This window comes from Triturus cristatus, chromosome 1_1, assembly GCF_964204655.1.
Source record: "Triturus cristatus chromosome 1_1, aTriCri1.1, whole genome shotgun sequence".
In the NCBI taxonomy this organism is placed as follows: domain Eukaryota; kingdom Metazoa; phylum Chordata; class Amphibia; order Caudata; family Salamandridae; genus Triturus; species Triturus cristatus.
Genome location: NC_140579.1, coordinates 434,225,671 through 434,249,299, shown reverse-complemented (window position 1 = coordinate 434,249,299; position 23,629 = coordinate 434,225,671). Strand labels below are relative to the sequence as shown.

Genomic DNA, 23,629 nt, shown 5'->3' with positions numbered 1-23,629 from the left:
TCTTGAGTCATACCCTAGCAAAAAAATATCCGTTTCTGTATTTTTGCAGAAAAGCTGTCCGGGAAGAGTAGTAACATCCTGAGAGCGACTTTGGGGAAGGTATGTGTGGGCGAGCAGCACACGAGGGACAGTACCCGAATTACATGCACTGAGAGCGGAATGAAACCGAAAAAAACTGTTTATTAACTGTGAACAGTGGAATGATACAAGCCATCCAGTCATAAAGTCAAAATCCTCAGGAGGGACATTAACAAAAAGAGGAAGAAAAGCCACCGAATAAGAGGTAAGCAAATAAGAGTGACTAGAAAACCAAGGGTAAGCTAAAAGAGCCATTTACATACAGACAGCTAGTAGCTGTCTGGTAGTGGAGACCTAACAAGAGCACTCACTGTGCTATCTAAATGGAAAAGGGCTCCCAATCTTAACCAGTAGCTACAAACATTTTTTATCCCAAGGTTACATGAGTTAAGACAGGGAAGTACACATTCCTATATCCATATTTAGCTAGAATTCATGTTGCAGGGTAGAGTCCTTTTTTAAAAAAAAACACATTGACATTTTTGTTCTTTATTTAGCCTACAATACATTTTTGTACAGTCTGCCATTCAAACGCACAAGTTACTTACTTGTGTAACGATATATCTGTAGGAGACATTAGTTAGTGATAGATTCCTTACCTTAGAATATCCCCAGGCGTTAGACTGGATCCGGAAAGTTTTTGTCTGCAGTACCCCTGCGCAACGGTAGGCGTCGTCGTACGGCTCCGCGTACGTCGCTGGCGTCGTAGCCGCCGAGATGACTACGTCAGAGCTACTTAGACGCGCCCACGCGCGCTGTCGTCAGTTCTGTACACAACTTTTCCGCGCCAGAAGCGCAGAGCTATGCCAGAGACCGACTACTGGTGCAATAGAACTAGAGCCCTGAAAGGGATGAGCTGAAACCTAGAGAACAGTTCGCAGAACGGGGAGGATTGGCGGGCGGTAAGGAATCTATCACTAACTAATGTCTCTTACAGATACATCATTACACAAGTAAGTACCTTGTGCATCTGAAAGAGACAAGTTAGTGATAGATTCCTTACCTTAGAATACATACCCAAGCAATACCAACCCCGGTGGTGGGTCTGTGAAGTGAGATTACACCAGAAAGTCACGGACAACTGAACGGCCAAAGAAGCCGTCTCTCCGGACCAGACTGTCAAGGCAATAGTGCTTAGTGAAAGTATGCAACGAGGCCCAAGTGGCCGCCTGACAGATGTCTTGCAGGGTGACACCACGTCCCAACGCTGTAGTAGCTGCTGTCGCCCTGGTAGAAGGTCGCGCAGCTCAACCGGAGGTTCCTTTTTAGCCAGAGAGTAACAGGCTTTAATGCACAAGCCAACCCATCGGGAGATAGTTCGCTTGTCCACAGCCCGGCCTTTCTTGGCGCCCACGTAACCAACAAAGAGCTGGTAATCCACCCGGAACTGTTGTGTGCAGTTGAGATAAAACAAGAGCGTTTTAGGTCCAGACGGTGGAGCCTCTCCTCTTCTCTTGAAGGGTGCGGAGGCAGAAAGAAAGTGGGCAGAGTGACAGTTTGCCTGAGATGAAAGGCAGAGACTACTTTTGGTAGAAAGGAGGGACGCGGTCGAAGCACAACCTTGTCCGGATGGAAAGGAGGTTTGCAGGAAAGAGCCTGGAGCTCACTCACCCGCCAAGCAGAGGTGATGGCCACCAGGAAGACAGTTTTCAAAGTCAATAACCGCAAAGGACAGTTATGAAGAGGCTCAAATGGAGCGCACTTCAGATATGTGAGAACCAGGTTCAAGTCCCATTGAGGCATCACAAAAGGAATAGGAGGGAAAAGGTGAGTAATGCCTTTGAGAAATCTATTGACAACTGGGGACTTGAAAAGAGAGGGCTGATCAGGCAACATAAGAAAGGCTGAAGGAGCAGAGAGGTAGCCCTTGATAGTGCCCAAAGCAGAGCCCTGCTGGGCCAAAGAAAGGAGGAACAATAGGACCTCGGAAAGAGGGGCAGCAAGAGGATCAACAGACTTAGCTGTGCACCATGCCACAAATTGTTTCCACCGACAGGCGTACACCGTTTTAGTGGAGGGACGCCTGGCTGCCAAAATCACATTACAGACTTCGGGATGCAAGTCAAATGGAATCAGCTGTCGCCGCTCAATCGCCACGCAAGGAGGTGGAGGCTGGACAGTTTCGGGTGGAGGACCGTCCCCTGTTGCTGCGACAGGAGATCCTCCCGAAGAGGCAGTCGGATCGGGGATCCACGCTCATAATGAGTAGCTCGGGATACCAAACTCTTTGAGCCCAGTCCGGTGCCACAAGAATGACTTGGGCCCGGTCACGCTTGATCTTCTTTAGCACTCTGGGCAGAAGTGGTATAGGCGGAAAGGTGTACAACAGACCGCAACTCCACTCGCGACGAAAAGCGTCGCCTAGCGAGTGCCGCTTTGGAAACTCCAACGCGCAGAACTGCTGACATTGCGCGTTCTCTTTGTGGCGAATAGATCTAACCAAGGTTCTCCCCACTGCTGAAAGAGACCTTGCACCACCTCCGAGTGAAGACGCCATTCGTGATCCAACATGCACCGTCGGCTGATTTAGTCCGCCCTAGAGTTCAGTGAACCTGCCAGGTGTTGAACCGCCAAGGAAATGCCTTGATGTTCCAGCCACGTCCAGAGACGTAGAGCCTCCTGACATAGGGTCCACGACCCCACCCCGCCTTGCTTGTTGCAGTACCACATGGCGGTGGTGTTGTCTGTGCACACCTGCACTACTCTCCCCTTGACAGAGGGAAGGAATGCTTTGAGTGCAAGTAGGATCGCCCTGAGCTCCAAAAGGTTGATATGGAGCTTGGACTCCGCTGGAGAACAGAGGCCTCTGATCTCCGCCTCTCCCATGTGTCTGCCCCATCCCAGGAGGGACGCGTCCGTCACTACTGTGTGCTCCAGTTGGGGAAGGGAGAGAGATCTGCCACTGACCCAACGCTGGTTCGTGAGCCACCACTGCAAGTCCTGTGCAGTGCCCTCTGAGATCTGGACATAGTCTGACAGGTTCCCCTGATGCTGCGTCCACTGGAACTTCAGGTCCCACTGCAGAGCCCGCATATGCCATCTGGCGTGATCGATTAGCAGGATGCAGGAAGCCATGAGGCCCAGCAGCCTCAGTGTCTTCATGACCGAAACCCAGGACCATGGCTGAAAGATCGTAATCATAGCCCGAATGTCCCGGACTCGCTGTTCGGGAGGATAAACCCGAAACTGCACCGTATCCAGAACTGCTCCAATGAAGAGGAGCTTCTGAGAGGGAATCAGGTGCGACTTCGGCACGTTGATGGAAAACCCCAGCAAATGCAGGAGGTCGGCCGTAGTCTGGAGCTGGTAGACGACTGCCTGGGGTGAGCCCGCTTTCAACAGCCAGTCGTCGAGATAGGGGAAGACTGAAACCCCTGATCTGAGCAGATGAGCTGCGACCACCGCCATCACTTTTGTGAACACCCGAGGGGCGCTGGTAAGGCCAAAAAGGAGCACGGTGAACTGAAAGTGCTCGTGCCCCACCGTGAACCGTAGGTAACGCCGGTGGGCTGGCAGGATGGGAATATGAAAATAAGCATCCTGCAAATCCAACGCTACCAGCCAGTCTTGAGGGTCTAGAACAGACAAGACCTGAGCTAGCGTGAGCATCTTGAACTTCTCCTTCCGGAGGAAGCGATTAACGTTCCGGAGGTCTAAGATAGGGCACAGACCTTTGTCCTTCTTCGGAACCAAGAAGTAGTGGGAGTAACAACCACGACCTACTTCTGGCGTCGGAACGCGCTCAATGGCCCCCTTGGCCAAGAGAGCCGTAACTTCCTGCTGGAGAAGTGCCAAGTGTTCCCCCGACATGCGGTGGTACTGAGGAGGCACGGCTGGAGGGGTAGATTCGAAGGGGAGGGAGTAACCCCTGCGGACTATTTGCAGAACCCACCTGTCAGAGGTTATGGAGCGCCAGTGGGGAAGGTGATGGTGAATCCTGCCACCCACTGGCATCAGGTGGGCCTGAAACATCGGACTAGGAAGGTTGAGAGGTGGCGGTTGCAGGGGAGGTGGTGGACTGACCCGTCCGCTGTCCCCGGGATCCACCACGGCGGGTCCCACATCCACGGCTGCGCTGAGACTGTAGCTGCGCAGACTTGCGGGTCTGAAAAGAACGCGCCTGGGCACCCCGATCTTGGCCTCGAAAGGACCGAAAAGCGGACCCCGAGGGAGTACGCATGGTGGCGAGACCCAAAGACAGGGCCGTTGCCCGAGAGTCCTTAAAACGTTCCAGGGTGCTATCCGCCTTATCACCAAAGAGGCGTGTACCGTCAAAGGGCATGTCCAGCAGGTTGTTCTGGACATCCCCAGAGAAGCCAGTAGTGCGGAGCCAAGCATAACGACGGAGCACCACAGTTGTGGAAAGCGCCCTATGGAGAGAATCGGCTGTGTCAAGCCCACAACAAATAGTAAATTTTGCAGCATCTCTCCCCTCGGTAATGACTTGGGAGAGAACCGCCTGTGCCTCCACAGGGCACTGAGGTAGCACCTGTGCCACAGTTTCCCACACAGAATGGGAATAGAGGACTAGCAGGCACGCAGTATTCTCCGCCCGCAACACAGAGCTGGCAGATGTGAAAATCTTTTTCCCAAATTGCTCCAGTTTCCTAGATTCCTTGTCCGGAGGAGCAGAAGGGAACGCACTCGGCGAGGCAGAAGCCTGGACAACCAGACTCTCAGGCGTCGGGTGTTGTGTGAGAAAGCTGGGGTTGCCCGGCAATGGCAGCGTGCCACACTCTTGTCCACAGGGACTCCTGTGTTAGGTTTAATCCAGGTGCCCAACAGGATATCAGTAAGTGCTTCATTGAAGGGCAGAGGTGGTCTGTGGCTGCAGGACCTCAGTCAGGAGATTGGTCCTGATAGGTACAGAAGGGAGCTCGAGGTTAAGAGCCTCAGCTGACTTATGTAAAACCACTGAAAAAGTCCCAACCTCCTCCGTGGCCACGGAAGAAAGGGACAGAGTGCCAGGGTGTGGAGAGAAATCCAGATCCACTGGACCCTCCACATCGCATTCCCACTCAGGCTCATCCTCGCATTGAGCTGCAAGAGGGTCCTCAGACCCCTCCCAGTATTCCCCTTCGTCCACCGGTTGCTGAAGGGGCCGGTAAGGACGAGGTGCCCTGGAAAACGGGATAAACTCCCCTCCAAGAAATGGAATAGGAGGGTAAGATACCAGTTCCGGGTCGGCGCTGTGTGGCATCAGCGGCGGCGCCCGGCGCCGCATCCAGGGCCGGCGCTGAGGTCGGAGTCGACACTGGCGCCGAGGCCGGAGCCGGTGCCCGGTCTGAGGCCGGAACCGAGGTCGGGGCTGGAGGCGCCACAGGGTATGGTGCCGGCGTAGCAGAGGCCAGAGGTGGTGGCACGGGGGCAAACCCTTCCGAAAGATCCGCAGGGTCCGAAGGCACTCCGGAGGGACCCGGCGGGGCAAACAAATGGCGCAAGGCCGACATAAAGGCCTGCACCTCGTTCAAAGTCGCGTGCGGCCCCGGAAAGGGAGGGTAGGCCGCAGGCAATGACGGAGGCTCCAACGCCCGCCCCCACCACCGCGTCCCACGACCGGTGAGGAGTAGAAGAAGAGGGACGACGCTTCTTTGACTTTTTATGGCGCCGAGACTTACCTGTCCCCGATTCCGACGAGCGATGCTGATGGCTCTGCGACCGGTCCCTTGACCTCCCAAGGGATCGGGACCTTGATCGGCACGGAACCGATTGCCGGATCTCCAACAACTTTCGGGATCGCTCCCGCAAAGCTTTCGGCGCAATGGCCCAGCAATTGGGGCACGCCTCGGGGTCACGGACATGTCCCAAGCAGAAGAGAGACACGTCGTGAGGGTCCGACACAGACATGTTGCGGCGGCAGGCCCTATAGGACTTAAACCCGGGCACCTGTATTGCACCAGGAGTCAAGCACACGACAAAAGAAGTTGTTAGAAACCAAGTTAAACTTTTAACTAGGGGTACCGCTCTCTCTCGGATCTGCACTGCTGCGCGGAAAAAGAAAGAACTGACGTCAGCGTGCGTGGGTGCGTTTAAGTAGCACTGACGACATCATCTCGGCGGCTACGACGCCAGAAACGTACGCGGAGCCGTACGACGACACCTACCGACACGCAGGGGTACTGCTGACGAAAACTTTCCGGATCCAGTCTGACGCCTGGGGATATTCTAAGCTAAGGAAGCTATCACGAACGTGTCTCTTTCAGATAGATTGTTTACTAGTATTTTTCACTTGGGAACCCCTGAAGCCCAAGCATTAACATGTTTAATTCTTAAGTAAGCATGCTAATGCCCAGATATCACGAACATACACTGTTCTCTATATCATTTCCTCATTTTATCTGGATCTAATCCTTAACTTCTTAAGGCACTTAACATGCAGATATGCTTGTTTATATTTTCTATACCACGCTTCATCTCTCCAGGTATTCCTTTTTTGCTGTCTTTTGGATTACACGTCTCACATAATGTTTTCCCAGACATATATATCTCTGTATACCTGCAAAGTTATTTTTAGGTTCTATGCTCACAAGATTGCAGAAAATGTATTATCTTTCTACAGTTGCCTGAACATTTTCTCCAATGGAAGACCAGTGGTATTTTACTACATTTGCAGGACACTGAGGAACTTTGATTGTAAGATTCTTTTGCAACTGGTCCAATACATCTTTTCCTGTATTTATAATGTATCTTTGGACATCTTTGGTTAGACTACACTTCCCTTTCTTTTTCAAATGAGAGCGTTTTTCATTTGTAACCATTTACCTTATGGAAGCAGCTCTCCAGGGATACGAACAGGACTCGCAAAAACAGATGGTCATTGGGCGGCACACTATTATTGCTTTGAAACGCCTATTGCATTTCACGCCTGTGCACTTCTGGTGAGAACTGTGATGAGACGGTGTATACAAACTACAATCCTTAAATAAGGATACATGAAGAGATAAACAAATCCTGCAAGGCTGATAATTATCACGAAGCCAAGCTAATCTGCAGCTTGCCGAAGCCATTAGCAATAACTCTTTCTTCAGCCTTGGTCTTTCTTACTTTTAAACTTGGATTACTCCTTTATCTAGAGCTCTCAAAACATTATTAAAACGTTTCTCCTTGCACAAATAAGAAGAGAAAGGAGGGAGGCAGCCACCGCAGATCACAACAGGCTTTGCTCACAAAGCCAGGATGAAGTTGTTGAAACGCCTCACAAAAATCGAGATGCAGTATAACATGAATGTTTGTATGCATACCTCAACTATCTGAACATGCATATATGATTTGTAGGTCAACAAAAGAGTTAAAACATAAAATGTCTTTACTCAGGGAAGATTAAACAAAATACTTGACAATTGTAGCTGCTTACCTGCCACTGAATTTGGCCGTGGCATCAGGTATAGTGGGATGGACTGCACAGACTGCGAGAAGACGGAGTCCAGGTTCCTCTCAGGGATCTTATTGAGACTGTATGTAGAGGCAGTCATGTTTTCGTCCACTCTGTACAGGCAGGAATCCATGCTGGACTTCTGAGACTGCCAGGACTTCAGGTTTCCTCTGGAACCTAGGTCTTTGTTGCCCTCCCCTCCATACTGTGACCGCTCCACATTTTCTGAGTAACTGGTGAGGGTAGCTGCAGATGAACAGTTGGAAGAAAATCATTCAGTTATTCAATAATGGACCTTGAATGTTTAAAGAAATGAAAACAGGAGTTTAAAGTCATCAGACATCTCAATATACATATCCACATACAAAAAATCCTATTTGCATCAATTCTCCTTACAACATCGTTAGAGAGATCTCTGGACGGACAATACAGCACGCCCCAGACATGCCATGTAACTGAACTTCCATCAAAAAATGCACCTTATCACCTTACAAACCAAAACGCGATAGGGTTGAGCCCATATACCCCTCTAGAGCCTAGGCTACAAACAAAAGTCATACAACATGCAAATAGCTCTAGCAGGATACGTTCAAAAGCATAAATCGGCCGATGTTAATACTTACATTGTTAATCAGCAGGATTATTATAATCATATTAAATACTTTCAGCAATTTTTTATATACAACCTGGATATCGTTTTTTGTGCTCTGCTAATCATATAAGACACCACACACATTGATGCAAAAAAAGTTACATTTACCTTAAATCAAAAATAGAATACTTGTGCAAAAATCATAAATCTCTTCATTGAAAAATTGTTTCTATTCCTACAAGTAAGTTAACATCGGGTGACCTATGCCTTTTAATTTCTCCTGCTAAAACTATATGAGTTTTGTATGACTTGTCACCTTACACCAGCACTAAAAAAGATCTCTGAAAATGCTCCAACACTGCCAGAATATGTAAATAACTGGATATTAAGGCATCCAACAGCTACTTATCACAGATATTTATTTGCCAAGCAATGGGCAGCTACATCAACTGAGGAAATAGTTAAGCTTTTTGGTACTGCTCACCAAAAACTTGCGACTCATTAAAACTGCCACTCACACTACTATACTCACATACCTAAAGAGAGGTCTGATTGTGACAGAAACATTTCTAAAGCCGTACCCTGGACTATCAAAAGACACTGCAGTGTCATACTAATTTCTTACACGAGAGGAAATTAACAATAAAATAAGAAATCCGGGGGGCGGGGAATGGAGCTTGGACGGCCAAGATGGTGGTCGCTCACTTTTGACCTCCCACTCTGACCAAGGCTGATTCTTGGAGTTACTGGTGAGCTACTCTCACCAGGACCGGCGCATGAGGACACCCTGGGAGCAAGGGAGCAGAGGAGGCCTACGGAGACCTGCCGGAAGGTCGGCGATTCAAGGCTAGAGGGGCCGTTCGACCACAGGGTAGGGTGCAGGTGGACATCTCTGTGCTTCGGTGCTGTGGTACAGCCTTCATTGTCGTGCCTGGTCCCCGGGACGAAAGACTGGGGGGGGAGCGCTTGGATGTCACTCCCATCTCCGTCCTGACTCACCTGTGGTGCTCCCATCAGAGCCGTTGGGCTTAGAGAGACAGCACTACACCAAGGCATCTGCCCAGGCCTCTGCCCAACAGAACACTTAACAAAGCCCCACACTGGCCAGGGAAGTAGTGCCTCATTCCCTGGCACAACCTTTGGCGATGCCTGGCCGGGATGGCATGGCGGTCTCAGCTGCACAGTGGACCCTCCCTCTCTCCATCAACCAGGGAGGGGGGGGGGAAGGGGGGGGGGATGCAAACCGAGTTGTGGATGCTGCGACTGAGTGGTCTGGCTGGAGCCCCAAACAACAGAACAAGAGGTACTCGCCGGGGTCCCATTTGCAGCCACTGGGGCCCAGACGGTAGGATAGTCCAGGAGAGGGTGGAAAGGAAGGGAGGGTGGCAATTGGCCCTAGCCTACACCACAGAATCTGATCCTGTGGACCCCGGCTGCTCGTGCCTGCCGCAGAGCTAGTGGGATGGTGGGTGGGCCTCCCATGCATTACCGTGGCCACCTGAAATCCAACTATCTGACACTTCGAGACCCCAGGTGCCTAAATGGGATGAGACAAGGCCCCGGTGACAGACGCCCAATAGAAAATTGACAAATGTACAGCCTTTACAGGTGGACACAAGACTGCGAGTGGAGAAGCCCAGTCTGCCCAGAAGCAGGGTGGGGATATACTCCGGTCATCCTACAGCCAATCCTTGAATCCAAGATAGGAGAGGTTCAGATGGCTGTGGCCCTCTTAAGCCAAGATCTTCGCAATACCACAGCAAGGGATTCCGAGGCACAGGGGTGCATTTTGGTACTGGAGGACGCTGTATGCGCACTCAAAATGGAGGTGATACGTCTAACCATGGAGTCTGTGGCCTTCCCCGCCAGGGCCGAATCGCTGAATATAGAAGCCAAAGTAGCAACCCCTGCTTTACTGGATTCCCCGAGGGGGAAGGAGGCCGCTGCCCCGGGGGCCTTCCTAGAATAAGGGCTCATACCCTGGATCGACTCTGGCCGTCTGTCAAAACGCTTCATAGTCGAATGAACTCATTGGTCCCTCGCCCAAAGGCCTCCTCCGGGCCTCCACCCCCATGTGACCCAAGATCGCCAAGATTTTGAATTATCACAATAGAGACACAATCAAGCGAGGCAACTTACTTACCAATCCAGACAAATAATGGCATTCCCAGATTATACCCAACAGGTTCAGTTCCAGAGCAAGTCTTACGATCAAGTCAAACACAAGCCCTATAATACACGCTACTCTTCTTGAGCGCCTGTGGGTCGTCGTCTTCTTAATGGACAGATCCCACTTTTTCGACTCTTTGGAGGATGCCTGGCTAACAGAACAATGCCCTTTGCTCCTGGGCCGGCCGCCGGAGGGGCCAATTGGAGGAGCGTGGGAGGGACCGGTGCAGGAAACATTCATGCAGAGGCCATTGCTGCGACACCTCAGCTGTGTCAAACATGGAAAGGGAGGGGATGTCCGCCCCACATGCTACAGAGAACGTTCACGCTGAGCTGTCCTCATACCCACCTAAGGATGCTCCCTGGCACATGCCTCACAACCACACTGAGGCCTATGCCCAAGTGGAGGGTGGGAGTTCACTATATGCCTAATACAGTCCTGTTCTACCTCACCCGCAGAAAACACTGACTGTTTCTGACCCCCCCCATGACGGCGTGCACGGCATTGAGATGGACTGTCAATGGGACTGTTAGATCGTATTAAGCTGGGAGTTGTACTGCAGTTCCTCTGTAGACATTGTCCCTCCGTGGTATTGCTTCAGGAGACCCAAATGCTCTTTTCTGGCCAAACATGGATGCGCAAGGGTTTATCACTCCGGATTTTATCGAGGCTCTGGGGGGCTGTTCTTCTCTACATATTCAATGCCACTGGTAGCATCTAGTGTGATCCGCGACATCTCTGGCAGATTTGTGTTGGTGGAGGGATCACTAGAAGGCTCCTTATATCACCTCTTGAGTGTGTATGTTCCCCCGCAGCTTTCTACTTCCACAATGACATCGCTTAGAGACCTGTTGTCCCTCCCCACTGGCAGGCTCATCTTGGAGGGTGACTTTAACCACATTTTGGGTCCCCTGGAGTCCCTAAGGTCCCCCGAGGTGAAGCACAGGGAGGGGCCTACTTGGCAGGGCTTCAGATCACAGACTCTACAACGCCTGGCGAGTCTGGAATCCTACGACCCATGAATATACACATGCTTCGGCAGTGCATGGCTCCCTCTCCCGCAAAGACCTCTTTTTGCTACCTGCTACAGACATCCTTCACATGCAAGGGGCTCGCATCTTGGTTTGGGGTCTCTCTGACAATGCACCCGTTGTTCTTTGGTTAAGGGGCCGGGGGTTTGTGGGAAGGGCACACAAGCCTGGCACCTGAATGCCTGGCTTCTCATGAGCAAACCGTCTATGCCCTGGAACAAGCCTGGAGGTCTTCCTTGACACTAGTCACCCGGAGCGCCTGCAAGGCCGTCATGCACAGAAATGACCGCTCACTCGCGCATTCAGGGCCTTGCCTGTGAAATTTAGACTCTCATTTCCCAACTGGAGACTTCGATGTTCCAGCTCGAATCTAGGAATGTGGGCAATTTGACAGAACTCCTAAGCTGCCATCTGGCGATGGAAAGGACGTACCTGCGACAGTTATGTCTGGGGAAGGCCCGCAAGTGCTGGGAAGCCACCACCAGCAGATACCAATGGCGCAAATTTGCAAATCCATACTGCAGTATCCTTAGGGGTCTGAATAGAGAGGGAAGCAGACTAGTCAGGTTGCAGAAGACTGCCTCCCCACTGCGGAATTGGATGCTGCTTTCACATCCAGACACGTCCGGGCATTAGTGCTTGGTGACCATGTGTCTACTTGTCTACAGTGGCTACACAGCCTATGTCTTGCAGAGACACCCCAATGTAGAGTGCAGCAGTAGTTGCCAGGCTTCTGGTGAATTCTCCTCGCTCTGCCCTGGAGTAGACGCTTCACCTTGTTGTTGCAGAATGCTGACATTCAAAGTGCTTTCTCTGCTTGGACAGGGGCCGGTTTCTTCCTGGATTGTCAAAGGGCATGAACAGTTGGTCAGAAGTATGCTAAGTCTTCTGTCTTCTTCATGTAAAATCTAATGCACCTTTGTACATCTAGCAAGTGCAATATTTTTATGCAGAATTATAGGTATATTTGGTGACCTTGTTATCTCAGGAATGTAACACCAGGAGCTAGGCACTGTGTGAAAATGTAAGGTAAATTTAAGACTAAAGTATAATGCTTTGAAATGACTGTGATGCCCCTGTCACTAAAATGTGGAGGTATTTCCTGAGGTTTTGTTGTATGCAGATGTGAAAATGTGCATCCTGAAGATCCAGGAAGCTAAGGTAGTCTCCTTCCTGAAGAATTTCCTGTAGTAGCTAAATTAAATGGAGATGTTGTTCCTTTTTGGTTCGATACACTGAAGGTTTAGGTATGAATCTAGGGTGTGTCCTGAATGTACACTCTGTAGCAGTCATCACACCGATTTTAAGGACTCCTACACAGGGACAAAAAGGGTCATTATTTCCCCACCGGATGTCTTTGGGATAGGGGGAGTTGCTGTGAAGAGTTAAGCTCTTTTTTTGCTTGTCCTGGGCGCACAAATGGGTAGTGCTCTTCTTTCTGCAAGAGAAACTGCCAGATCCTTCTCTTTGGCTTTTGCTTGATGTACAACTCTGGTCATATCCACCCTCTCTGTGGGGTGGGGGAGATATATGGTCAACCTTGACCTTCATAATGAGGGAGATCTTCCCTGAATGCTGGTGAACTTCTTGAGCAACAAACAGTTGTTGAGCCATAGTATTTAAGCTGATAAGCCCCAAGGGATTTTGCAGTGCTTATTTTCATATGTTGCTGGACACCATTGTTTGTTTGCCAAACAATGTCAGTCTGTCAAAAGGAAAGAAGGCTGTGGAACATAACTATCCAGGCCTTCTCAGCATGGGCACTCCCCAGCTGCCAAAAACAAAACCCACACTAGAAACATTCATTGCCACAACACAGATGACTACCGATGTATTGCCTCCATTTTGCCTTGGCTTTTTCTCTCTACCTATGGAATGTGGTTGATCAGTGGTGAGATGTCATGCCACATCCGACAGTCACATCAGACCTGGATTGACAAGGCATTTATGGCTTTGACTGAAGTCACAGGCACACAGCTAACTCTAGTGCCCCTTGGTAATTTCTTCTCCTAGAATGGTTTTGGTATTACTAGTGTTATTGCTTGAGCCTACCATAATATCAACAAAGCACTGTACATGATGAAGAGAGCAAAAAAATACTATCGGCAAGGGAAGGGTCCAGGTCATTTTGTCAATTCTGGATATGATGTTCCTTTAGGAGATGGGTTTCAGCATCTTTTTTGTGAGTAGTGATGTGGGATATTACTACAGGTCTAAGATATGCATAAGATTTGAAGAACAAGTTACTTACCTTCGGTAGCGATATATCTGTAAGAGGCCTAGATTAGTTATAGATTCCTTACCTTAGAATTACCCCCAGACGTCAGACTGGATCCGGAGAATTTTTCGTCAGCAGTACCCCTGCGCGTCGAAAGGTGGCGTCGGTCGGCTCTGCATTTGTTGTTGGCGTCATGGTCGCCGGGAGGACGTCACGTTAGCTACTTAGACGCCACCCTAGCGCGCTGACGTCAGTTCTTTTACACAACATTCCACGCCAGAAGAGCAGAGCCATGCAAGACACTGACCACTGGTGCACAAAACTAGGGACCTGAAAAGGATTCCCTGACCCTAGAAGTCAGTTCGCAGAACGGGGAGGAAGGGTGGGGCGGTAAGGAATGTATAACTCATCTATGTCTCTTACAGATATAGCGTTACCAAAGGTAAGCAACTTGTTCATCTGAAAGAGACTATTAGTTATAGATTCCTTACCTTAGAATAGATACCCCAGCAATACCAACCCCTGAGGTGGGTCTGGGAACCAAGTTCAGAAAGACCCGGAGAATAGAACGGCCAAAGAAGCCTTCGCTCCGGACTTGGCTGCCTAGGCAGTAGTGTTTCGTGAACGTGTGCAGAGAAGCCCACGTAGCTGCCTGACAGATGTCATTGAGGGGGACTCCTCGTCCCAAAGCAGTGGTAGCTGCCGTCGCCCTGGTGGAGTGGGCGCGCAGTCCCACTGCAGGCTCCTTCTTTGCCAAAGAGTAGCAAGCTTTAATGCACAAAACGACCCACCTAGAGATGGTCCATTTGTTCACGGCCTGACCTTTTTTGGCGCCCACGTATCCAACAATGAGCTGTTCATCCACCGGCAATTGCTTGGTGTGATCCAAATAAAAAGATTGCACACGTTTTAGATCCAGACGGTGGAGCCTCTCTTTCTCCTTAGAAGGATGCGGAGGCGGAAAGGAGGTGGGCAAAGTGATGATTTGACCAATGTGGAAAGAAGTAACCACCTTGGGAAGAAAGGAAGGTCTGGTACTTAGGACGACCTTGTCCGAATGAACAGCCAGAAAAGGAGGCTTAGAAGAAAGAGCTTGCAGCTCACTCACCCTGCGAGCAGAGGTGATGGCAACCAGACAGGCGGTCTTTAACCCCTTCTGTGCCCATGACGAGCTGGACTCGTCATGGGCCGCGGTTGCGCTGTGCCCATGACGAGTCCAGCTCGTCATGAACCCCGCCCGCTAATGCAACGGCCGGCACAGGGCGGGGAAAGGGCGTGGCACACAAGGGGTTAAAGTAAGTCTGAGAGGACAGTGATGAAGCGGCTCAAAGAAAGCGCAAATAAGGTAAGTAAGAACCAAGTTCAAGTCCTACTGAGGCATTACGAAGGAGACAGGAGGAAAAACATGAGTATTGCCCTTAAGGAAGCGATTTACAACAGGGGACTTGAAAAGAGAAGGCTGATCAGGAAGCCTAAGAAAGGCTGAAATGGCCGAGAGGTAGCCCTTTCGAGCGTATAGAGCAGAGTCCTGCTGGGCCAAAGACAAGAGGAACAAGAGAACCTCAGAAAGATGGGCAGAAAGGGGAGCCACAGCCTTTGCTATGCACCATGCCACAAATTTGTTCCACCTGCAGGCGTATACCATCTTAGTGGAGGGACGCCTGGCTGCCAATATAACATCACAGACTTCGGGAGGAAGGTCAAAGGCTGTCAACTGTCGCTGCTCAATCTCCATGCAAGTAGGTGGAGGCTGGACAGGTTCGGTGGAGGACCGTCCCCTGCTGCTGCGGCAGATGATCCTCATAAAGAGGCAGTTGGATCGGAGGATCGATGGCTATGCGTAACAGCTCGGGATAGCAGACCCTTCGTGCCCAGTCCAGAGCCACAATGATGAATTGGGCCCAGTAGGCTTTATCTTCTTCAGCACTCTGGGCAGAAGTGGTATAAGCGGAAAGGTGTATGGAAGACCGCAACGCCACTCGCGCCGAAAAGCGCCGCCTTGGAAATTCCAACACGCAGAATTGCTGACATTGCGTATTCTCTTCAGTGACTAATAGATCCAATCAAGGCTCTCCCCTCTGCTGAAAGAGACTTGAGCCACCTCCGAGCTAAGACGCCATTCGTCATCCATCATGCACCTGCGGCTAAGTTTGTCCGCCCTGGCGTTCAGTGAACCTGCCAGGTGTTGAACCACCAGGGATATGCCCGGATGTTCCAGCCATGTCCAGAGACGGAGGGCCTCTTGACATAGGGTCCATGACCCCACCCCACCCTGTTTGTTGCAGTACTACATGGTGGAGGTGTTGTCCGTAAACACCTGTACTACTCTTCCCCAGACAGAGAGAAGAAATGCCTTGAGTGCAAGACAAATCGGCCAGAGATCCAGCAGGTTGTTGTGGAGTTCGTACTCCGCCGGAGACCAGAGGCCTCTGATCTCCGCCTCTCCCATGTGGCCGCCCCACCCTAGAAGTGATGCATCCGTCACCACCATGTACTCCGGTTGGGGAAGGAAGAGGGGTCTGCCGTTGACCCCATCCCGGTTCGTTAGCCACCACTGCAATTGACGTGCAGTACCCTCTGAGATGCAATCGGACAAGTTCCCCTGATGCTGTGCCCACTGGAACTTCAGGTCCCACTGCAGTGCCCCACATATGCCATCTGGAATGATCCACCAGCAGGATGCAGGAGGCCATCAGACCCAGCAGCCGCAGGCTGAAAGATCGGAATCATAGCCCGAATATCCCAGACTCGCTGCTCGGGAGGAAACTGCATCGTGTCCAGAACCGCTCCGATGAAGAGGAACTTCTGAGAGGGAGTCAGGTGTGACTTCGGCACGTTAATAGAAAACCCCAGCGAATGCAGGAGTTCGGCCGTAGTCTGGAGGTGATAGACGACAATCTGGGACGAGCTCGCCTTAAACAGCCAGTCGTCGAGATAGGAGAAGACCTGTGCAGATGAGCTGCGACCACCGCCTTCACCTTCGTGAACACCCGAGGTGCGCTGGTGAGGCCAAAGGGGAGCACGGTAAACAAAGTTCTCATGGCCTACCGTGAACCGCAGGTAACGCTGGTGGGCCGGCAGGACGGGGATGTGAAAATAAGCGTCCTGCAAGTCCAACCCTACCATCCAGTCTCGAGGGTCGAGTGCAGAAAGGACCTGAGCTGGCGTCACCATTTTGAACTTCTCCATCCGGAGGGAGCGGTTGACGTTCCTCAGATCCAAGATAGGACGCAGGCCTTTGTCCTTCTTGGGCACCAGAAAGTAGTGGGAATAGCAACCATGACCTACTTCTGGGGCAGGAACTCACTCGATGGCTCCCTTGGCCAAGAAAGCCGTAACTTCCTGATGGAGAAGGGCCAGATGATCCTCCGACATTCGATGGTACTGAGGTGGCATGGCTGGGGGTAGCCTCGAAGAAGAGGGAGCAGCCCCTCGGAATATTTGCAAAACTCACCGGTCTGACATGATGGTGCGCCAGTGGGGGAGGTGATGGCAAATCCTGCCACCCACTGGCGATTGGTGCCCCTGAAAGGTCAGACTAGGAGCGTTTGGAGACTGCTGCTGAGGGGGCGGTGGTGTACTGGCCCGCTCGCTGGCCCCCAGACCCACGAGGGTGGGTCCCACGCCACGCTGAGTCTTAACAGCTTGCGTCGGCCTGTGGCTCTTGGTGGAACGTAGCGGGGCACCCCTTCCGTAGCCACGAAAGGAGCGAAAAGCAGATTGCACAGGGCGGGTGGTGGAGAGGCCCAGGGACTTGGCCATAGCCCGAGAGCCCTTAATGCGCTTCAGCGCAATGTCTGCTTTGTCACCGAACCGGCAACGGCCCTCAAAGGGCACGACCATATGGGTAGGTTGGACATCCCCGGAAAAGCCAGTCGACCTCAGGCAGGAGTAGCATCGAAGGGCTACCAACGTTGAAATCATCCTGCCTAGCGAGTCTGCACTGCCCAGCCCATGTCAGATGGTAAACTTGGCTGCGTCTCCTCCCTCGGCAACTGCACAGGAGAGCACGGCCCGGGCCTCCTCCGGGCACTGGAGCAGCACCTGTGCCACCGTATCCCACACAGAGTGGGTGTAATGGCCCAACAGACATGCAGTGTTTACCGACCGCAGTCCCAAGCTGGATGAAGAAAACCTCTTCCCAAGGTGGTCCAGCTTTTTGGATTCCCTAACAGGTGGTATGCTAGGGAATGCGCCTTTGGATGTTGAGGCTTGGACCACCAAGCTCTCAGGGGTGGGGAGTTGGGAGAAGAAAGTGGGGGCGCCCAGGGCCGGGCGGTGGCGTCGGGCAATCATCCTATACACAGGAGCCCCAATGTTGGGCCTGGACCAGGTGCCCAAAAGGATGTCAGTGAGAACTTCATTAAGCGGTAGCAGGGGCTCTGAAGAGCTCGCTGCCAGTTGAAGCACCTCTGTCAGGAGGTTAGTCCTGACTGCTACCGTAGGTAGCTCGAGGTTGAGAGCCTTGGCCGCCCTACGCAACACCACGGCATAAGATGCTCCCTCCTCTGTAGCCATAGTAGGAGGAGACAACATGCCAAGGTCTGGGGAGGTATCCAGACCACTGGCTTCCCCCAGCTCCTTTCTCCAGTCTGGTTCATATTCCAACAGGTCAGTCAAAGGGTCTCCAGACCCCTCTCAGTCCTCTTCCCCCTCCTCTGATTGCCAATCTGGCCTAAAAGGAACACCAGGGTGGAACAGGAGCACAAAAGAACCCGTCGGCGCCTGATCTGGCGTTGGTCGACGCCAGTCCGGCTCCGTGTCCACCTGAGGGTGGAGGCTGGGGTCGACCACGGCTGGGGACACAACCGGCGTCGGCTGCGGACGCAGTGCCAGTGGAGTCGGCGCCGGGGGAGATGTTACCATTTCGACCGGCGCCGATCTGGATCCAGGCCTGGGTCCAAGGGGACCCTGCTGTGCCGAAGCCACTGGCATCTAAGGCCCAGGGCCCCCAGCCGAGTCTGCAGGGCCTTAAGGCCCGACGGGGGAGTTGGGCTGCTCAAAGATGGCATGCATCGCTTCATAGAAACTCAGAAGCTGGGCTCGCTCTGGGTCCCAGGAAGGGAGGGAAACTCAGAGTCTACCCAGCGGGCTCCGCACGCAGAGCTGCGGGAGGGGTACCGCCCTCATCCCTCGTCACGGCGGCCGAGGAGAAGTCAAAGAGCCATGATGCTTCTTACTTACTTACCTGAGGAGTGCAAAGTCTTGGAAGAGGACTGGTGATGGTGGCTCCGCGACCGGTCCCTTGACCTCCCACGCGACCGGGACCTCAAACAGCACGGAGTGGACTGCCAGGCCTCCAGAAGCTTTCGGGACCGCTTCCGAAAATACTTCGGATTCATAGTCCGGCAGTCGGAACACAACTTGGAGTCGTTGTCGGGTTACAGACAAAACAGGCACACGCGGTGCAGATGCGTCACCGACATCAACCGTCGGCAGGAACCGCAAGTCTTTAAACCGGGTATCCCTCGTGCACCAGAAGTCGATGGACTCATGAACGATGTCGACAAAAGTCGAGAAAAAGTCAGTCAAAAAGTGACTGGAGGTACTGCTCTCTCCGGATCTGCGCTGGCTGGCGCGGAAAAGAGAAAGAATTGACATCAGCGCGCAAGGGCGGCATCTAAGTAGCTACCGCGACGTCATCCCCCGCGACGCCAATGACGAACGCGGAGCCGATGATGCCACCTTTCGACGCACAGGGGTACTGCTGACGAAAATTTCTCCGGATCCAGTCTGATGCCTGGGGGTAATTCGAAGGTAAGAAATCTACAACTAATTGTCTCTTTCAGATAGCTAGCACCAGCCAGGTTCCTCCCTGGTTGCATACACATTTTCTCCAATGGATCCTCCTACTTTTCCTTTGTTGAATCTCCCTTGAATTAATTTTGCTTAACTGATAGCATCAACATGGTTTTTCCTTCCCCACTCTTCTTCTTCCAATAGCTGTTGGCTTAGCAGCCTGCTCTCCAGGGCCTTTTCCTTACAGGTCGCTAGACTGCCCTAGGTTTAAGTTCAAATGTATTTCTGTTAATTCTTTCTATACCAACCATGATGATGACTATCTGTCTGTTCTCTCCTAAATCAAAACTGCCTCTGTATTCTACCTCTCATTAATCTGAACATTAGTAGCTTAACTGCTAGCATAAGTCAGACCACAGCCTTTTCAGTTACAAACTTTTCTCTATTTTAACTATTTTTGCTAATGTGACGGCATTGTGTTTTAACTTTTGTTCTTAAGAATCCTGGGTTTTTATCTCACCTGCTTCATTCCCTTGTTGCCTGGAGCACATCTCCCGGCTGCACTCCCCTGGTGCGAGGTGCCCGTCCGTGCGAGCGGGCCCGCCCACCTCCTTCCGGAGAGGTTAGCGGTCTAGTGCCGGCCTCTGCTGCCCATATAACGCACGCTGGCGCGAGCGCGCAGCAAATCGCGCCAAAGGCGTGCCAAAGGCAAGCCCGTCTGCGCCAGGAGCCAGGCCCCTGGCCGCTATGCACCCCCTACATTTTACTCGGGCGATGTTGCTGGATCTACAGGTGGTGAACTCCACTCAGTGCATCCCCATCTCCTGGCAAGACGACATATACAAGTATCTGTGCCCGGGCTGTCGTTATTCTGTTGTCAGGGAGGCCAGTACTGAAGGGGCAGGGTTGGGTTCCTCATCATGTAGGATTAGGGATTGCAAGAGGGCTGGGGTTGGATCGCAGGTTGGTCCCTATGATACTCCGTCCCACTCCTCAATCCCAACTTCACTGGCAAACTTAGGGAATCACTTGGTTGCGCTCCTCCTTAACTCACGTTCTGTGACTAAACACAAAGTAGAACTTGAACTGCTTTTAACGGCTCATTCCCCTGATTTGGCCTTCATCACGGAAACGTGGACTAATGCGGCCTCCTGTCCAGACTGGAATACGGCCCTGCCCCCAGGTAACGCGCTACATTGTCTGGACAGGAAGGATGGCAGAGGGGGGGGCTTAGCTATCATCTACCGAGACCACTTTAAGGTCCAGATCATGGCTGTTGAGAATCTGCACGCAGAAGCAGTGCAATTCAGTATATATTCACTAGACATAATTGTTTTCCAGGGGCTATGTCTACAGACCACCGGGACCAAGGGCTGCGTTTTTGGATGGCGTTGCAAAAACATCTAGAGTCCTGTACTAAGTTTGAGGCCTACATTATTCTCGGGGATTTTAACTTCCATCTGGAGGCCAAGAAGAATTCGGACACCGTGCGTCAGATTGTTGGATAGTCTGGAGGGATATGGACTCCAGCAATTGGTCTCCGACCCAACTTACACTGGGGGACATACGCTAGATGGTCTGTTTTCCAGCCATCCTGATTTACTATATCTTAGGACTGAAGTCCTCCCATGGACTGACCATCGGGCCGTGTTTTTCAGTGTAGGGGTCAAGACTAGGCCCAAAGGGGGTCCGCAGAGACCTACCAGGATTATGTTCAGGAGATGGAGTAAGGTTACACACTCATCCCTTTCCGAGGCACTGGGTAACCCCCCCCCCTCCCTTGACATCAATAATAAGACGCTCAGTTCACTGATTGGATTATCAATGCAGTCAACCAGGTCGCCCCCTCCAGTTAGCTACCCAGAACAGACGTCCACCTGGTGCCCCTTGGTATGGCCCGGAGTTGAAACGTCTTAAGGTTGAATGCAGGCGGCGGGAACGGCTCTGGAGAGTGGACTATGATGGGGACTGTAAGCAAGCCTATAACCAGGCGTTGTCTAACTATAAGCAGGCCATCCAGAATTCCAAGAGGGATTACTTTTCTCGGAAAATCTCGGAGGCAGGGAATTCTACCAAAGAACTTTTTAAAACGGTGTCCTTTCTGGCGAATCCCCAGCAGGCGAACCGGTTCAGTCCGGATCAGCTGTTCTGTGATCAGCTGGCCGTTTTTTTTCGGAACAAGGTCACCACCATCTGTGACGATCTGTTAAAGACCATGGCACCTATTATTCCCCCACAGGAGAGACCTATCTGTAGTCTGTCAACTATTCCTCCCTTATCTAGAGATCAGGTCTTGACATTATTAAGCTCCATAAAGTCGGGTGCCGCCTCAGATCCCTGCCCTCCCCATATCTTATATCAGGTTGCTGACAAGATCATACCTACTCTCACGGCTTTGATCAATCAGGTACTAGCCGCGGGACCTTACCCAGGCACCTGGAAAACAGTGAGTGTCAAAACTCTTCTGAAGAAGGCCTCGCTTGATCCCTCTGAATTCAATAGCTATCGTCCCATCTCCGGCCTTCCTCTGGTGGCCAAAATCACCGAGAAGGCCATAAACCAGAGCCTGATGGAGTATCTTGATAAGAATGCCTTACTGGACAGGTCTCAGCACGGCTTCCGACCTAGACACTCCACGGAATCGGCTCTTATAACCGCAGCTGAGGGTATTCGAGCTGCAGTGGATGGAGGGGGGAGAGCGGTGCTCGTCCTTCTGGACCTGTCCGCTGCGTTCGATACCGTCAACCATGCGGTGTTGTTGCAGCGTCTGAAGGGGGTTGGGATTGTGGACCGGGCTCTGGCCCTCTTCGTGTCCTTTTTGGACAATCGTAGACAAAGTCTACAATGGGCCGGCCTACAGTCGGCCAATTTTTCCCTACCTTGCGGTGTCCCTCAAGGGTCGGCCCTGTCTCCGACCCTTTTCAACATCTATGTTAGACCGCTGGCCAGTCTGGTCAGGAGACATGGCTTCATGCTGGTGTCCTATGCGGATGATTCGCAGTTAGTGATATCAGTTGTGGACCACCCTGACCAAATAGCGGCCAAGTTTCACGCCTGTCTTGTCGACGTGATGAATTGGATGCGCCTGAGTTTCTTAAAAATCAATACCGAAAAGACCAAAGTGATGGAGTTTGGGAAAGGTCTTTCAATCTGAAATTCCCTCTGGTGGCCTTCGGAGGCTCGGCAGTGGTATCTTTGACGAGAAACTGGACATGCCTGCCCAGGTCAACAGCCTAACTTCATCATGTTTCTTTCTATTAAAAACTCTGCGAAAAATTCTCCTTTACATCCCTCTGGCGCTTCAGAAGACTGTGATGGCCGCTTTATTCATGTCCAGACTGGATTACTGCAACGCCATGTTTTTGGGGATGGATAAGTTTCAGGTTGGAAGAATCCAGTCTTTGCAGAATGCCGCGGTTCGGGTCATTCTGAACTTGCCCAGGGGTTGTCCCACCTCTGCGGGTAGGAAATCCCTGCACTGGCTTCCAGTCCAACAGAGGATCGAGTTCAAGGCACTCTGTCTGGTTCACCGGGCCCGGTTTGGGGGTGGCGCCAATGATGGAAGTGATAGATTCAGACCCTACATTCCGCCCCGTGCCTTGCGGTCAGCTAACCTGGGCCTGATCTGTACTTCCAGATTTAAATTTGCGAGATGGGGCGGTCGTTCTTTTGGCACGTGTGCAGCAAGATTATGGAATCACCTGCCTGTGGAGATGCGACTGCAACCCAACTATGCCCTTTTCAGAAAATTGTTGAAATATCACTTATTCCAGGCCCAGTACAAACTTGTTTCTGGCTGACCATGCACACCACAGCGCCAAGACACCTTTGGTATTCGAGCGCTTTACAAGCTTCTTTATACTTATACTTTATACTGTACAGTCCGCTCCCTCAGGCTTGCACCTCCTATTTCTTATCCCCAACCAAAGCATAACCCTGCCTAATGTATCCGCCTTACCCCTACCTCTCCTCTTTTCACCCTTCGCACTTAAGTGCCAGCTTCCTCATTGCCTGCATACACTGACTGCAGTCTGTGAATAACACATTATATCTCATTTAATTTCTGTATTATAGCTGGTTCTTGCTCTGTATCCTATATAGTATATTACCTGCCTGAGATGAACTGCACTAGTGACTGTAAACATGTACTTGGCTGACCTATCTTTAGGAATACTATATCACTTGTTAGCATCTCCTACTCCTACTAATTTTGATGCCCTTGAGGGCCTGGTCCACACCATTAGCAAGAACATAGAATAGAATACATAAACAGACGCAGACGCCAAAGATATGTTTAGATAAACACCCTATTGAAACCAAAAACTTGAGAGAAAGAGCATTACTTCCTCTGTTTCTAAGATTTATGAAATGGAACAAATGTATTGCGGAAATTAATCATGAAGTCTATCAGAGGAGAAATGGATCAAAG

At 51.4% G+C, this 23,629-nt stretch overlaps 1 protein-coding gene across 3 annotated transcripts in view; it reads right to left on the bottom strand.

The window, feature by feature from the left end:
• Positions 1-23,629, bottom strand: part of TANC2 (tetratricopeptide repeat, ankyrin repeat and coiled-coil containing 2) — a 2,520,149-nt gene that overhangs the window by 1,037,459 nt on the left and 1,459,061 nt on the right. For all 3 annotated transcript variants that reach the window (XM_085640812.1, XM_085640825.1, XM_085640816.1), the window contains exon 6: positions 7,433-7,696. In XM_085640812.1, the coding sequence (XP_085496938.1) occupies positions 7,433-7,696 (264 nt within the window). The remainder of the gene's footprint in view (positions 1-7,432; positions 7,697-23,629) is intronic.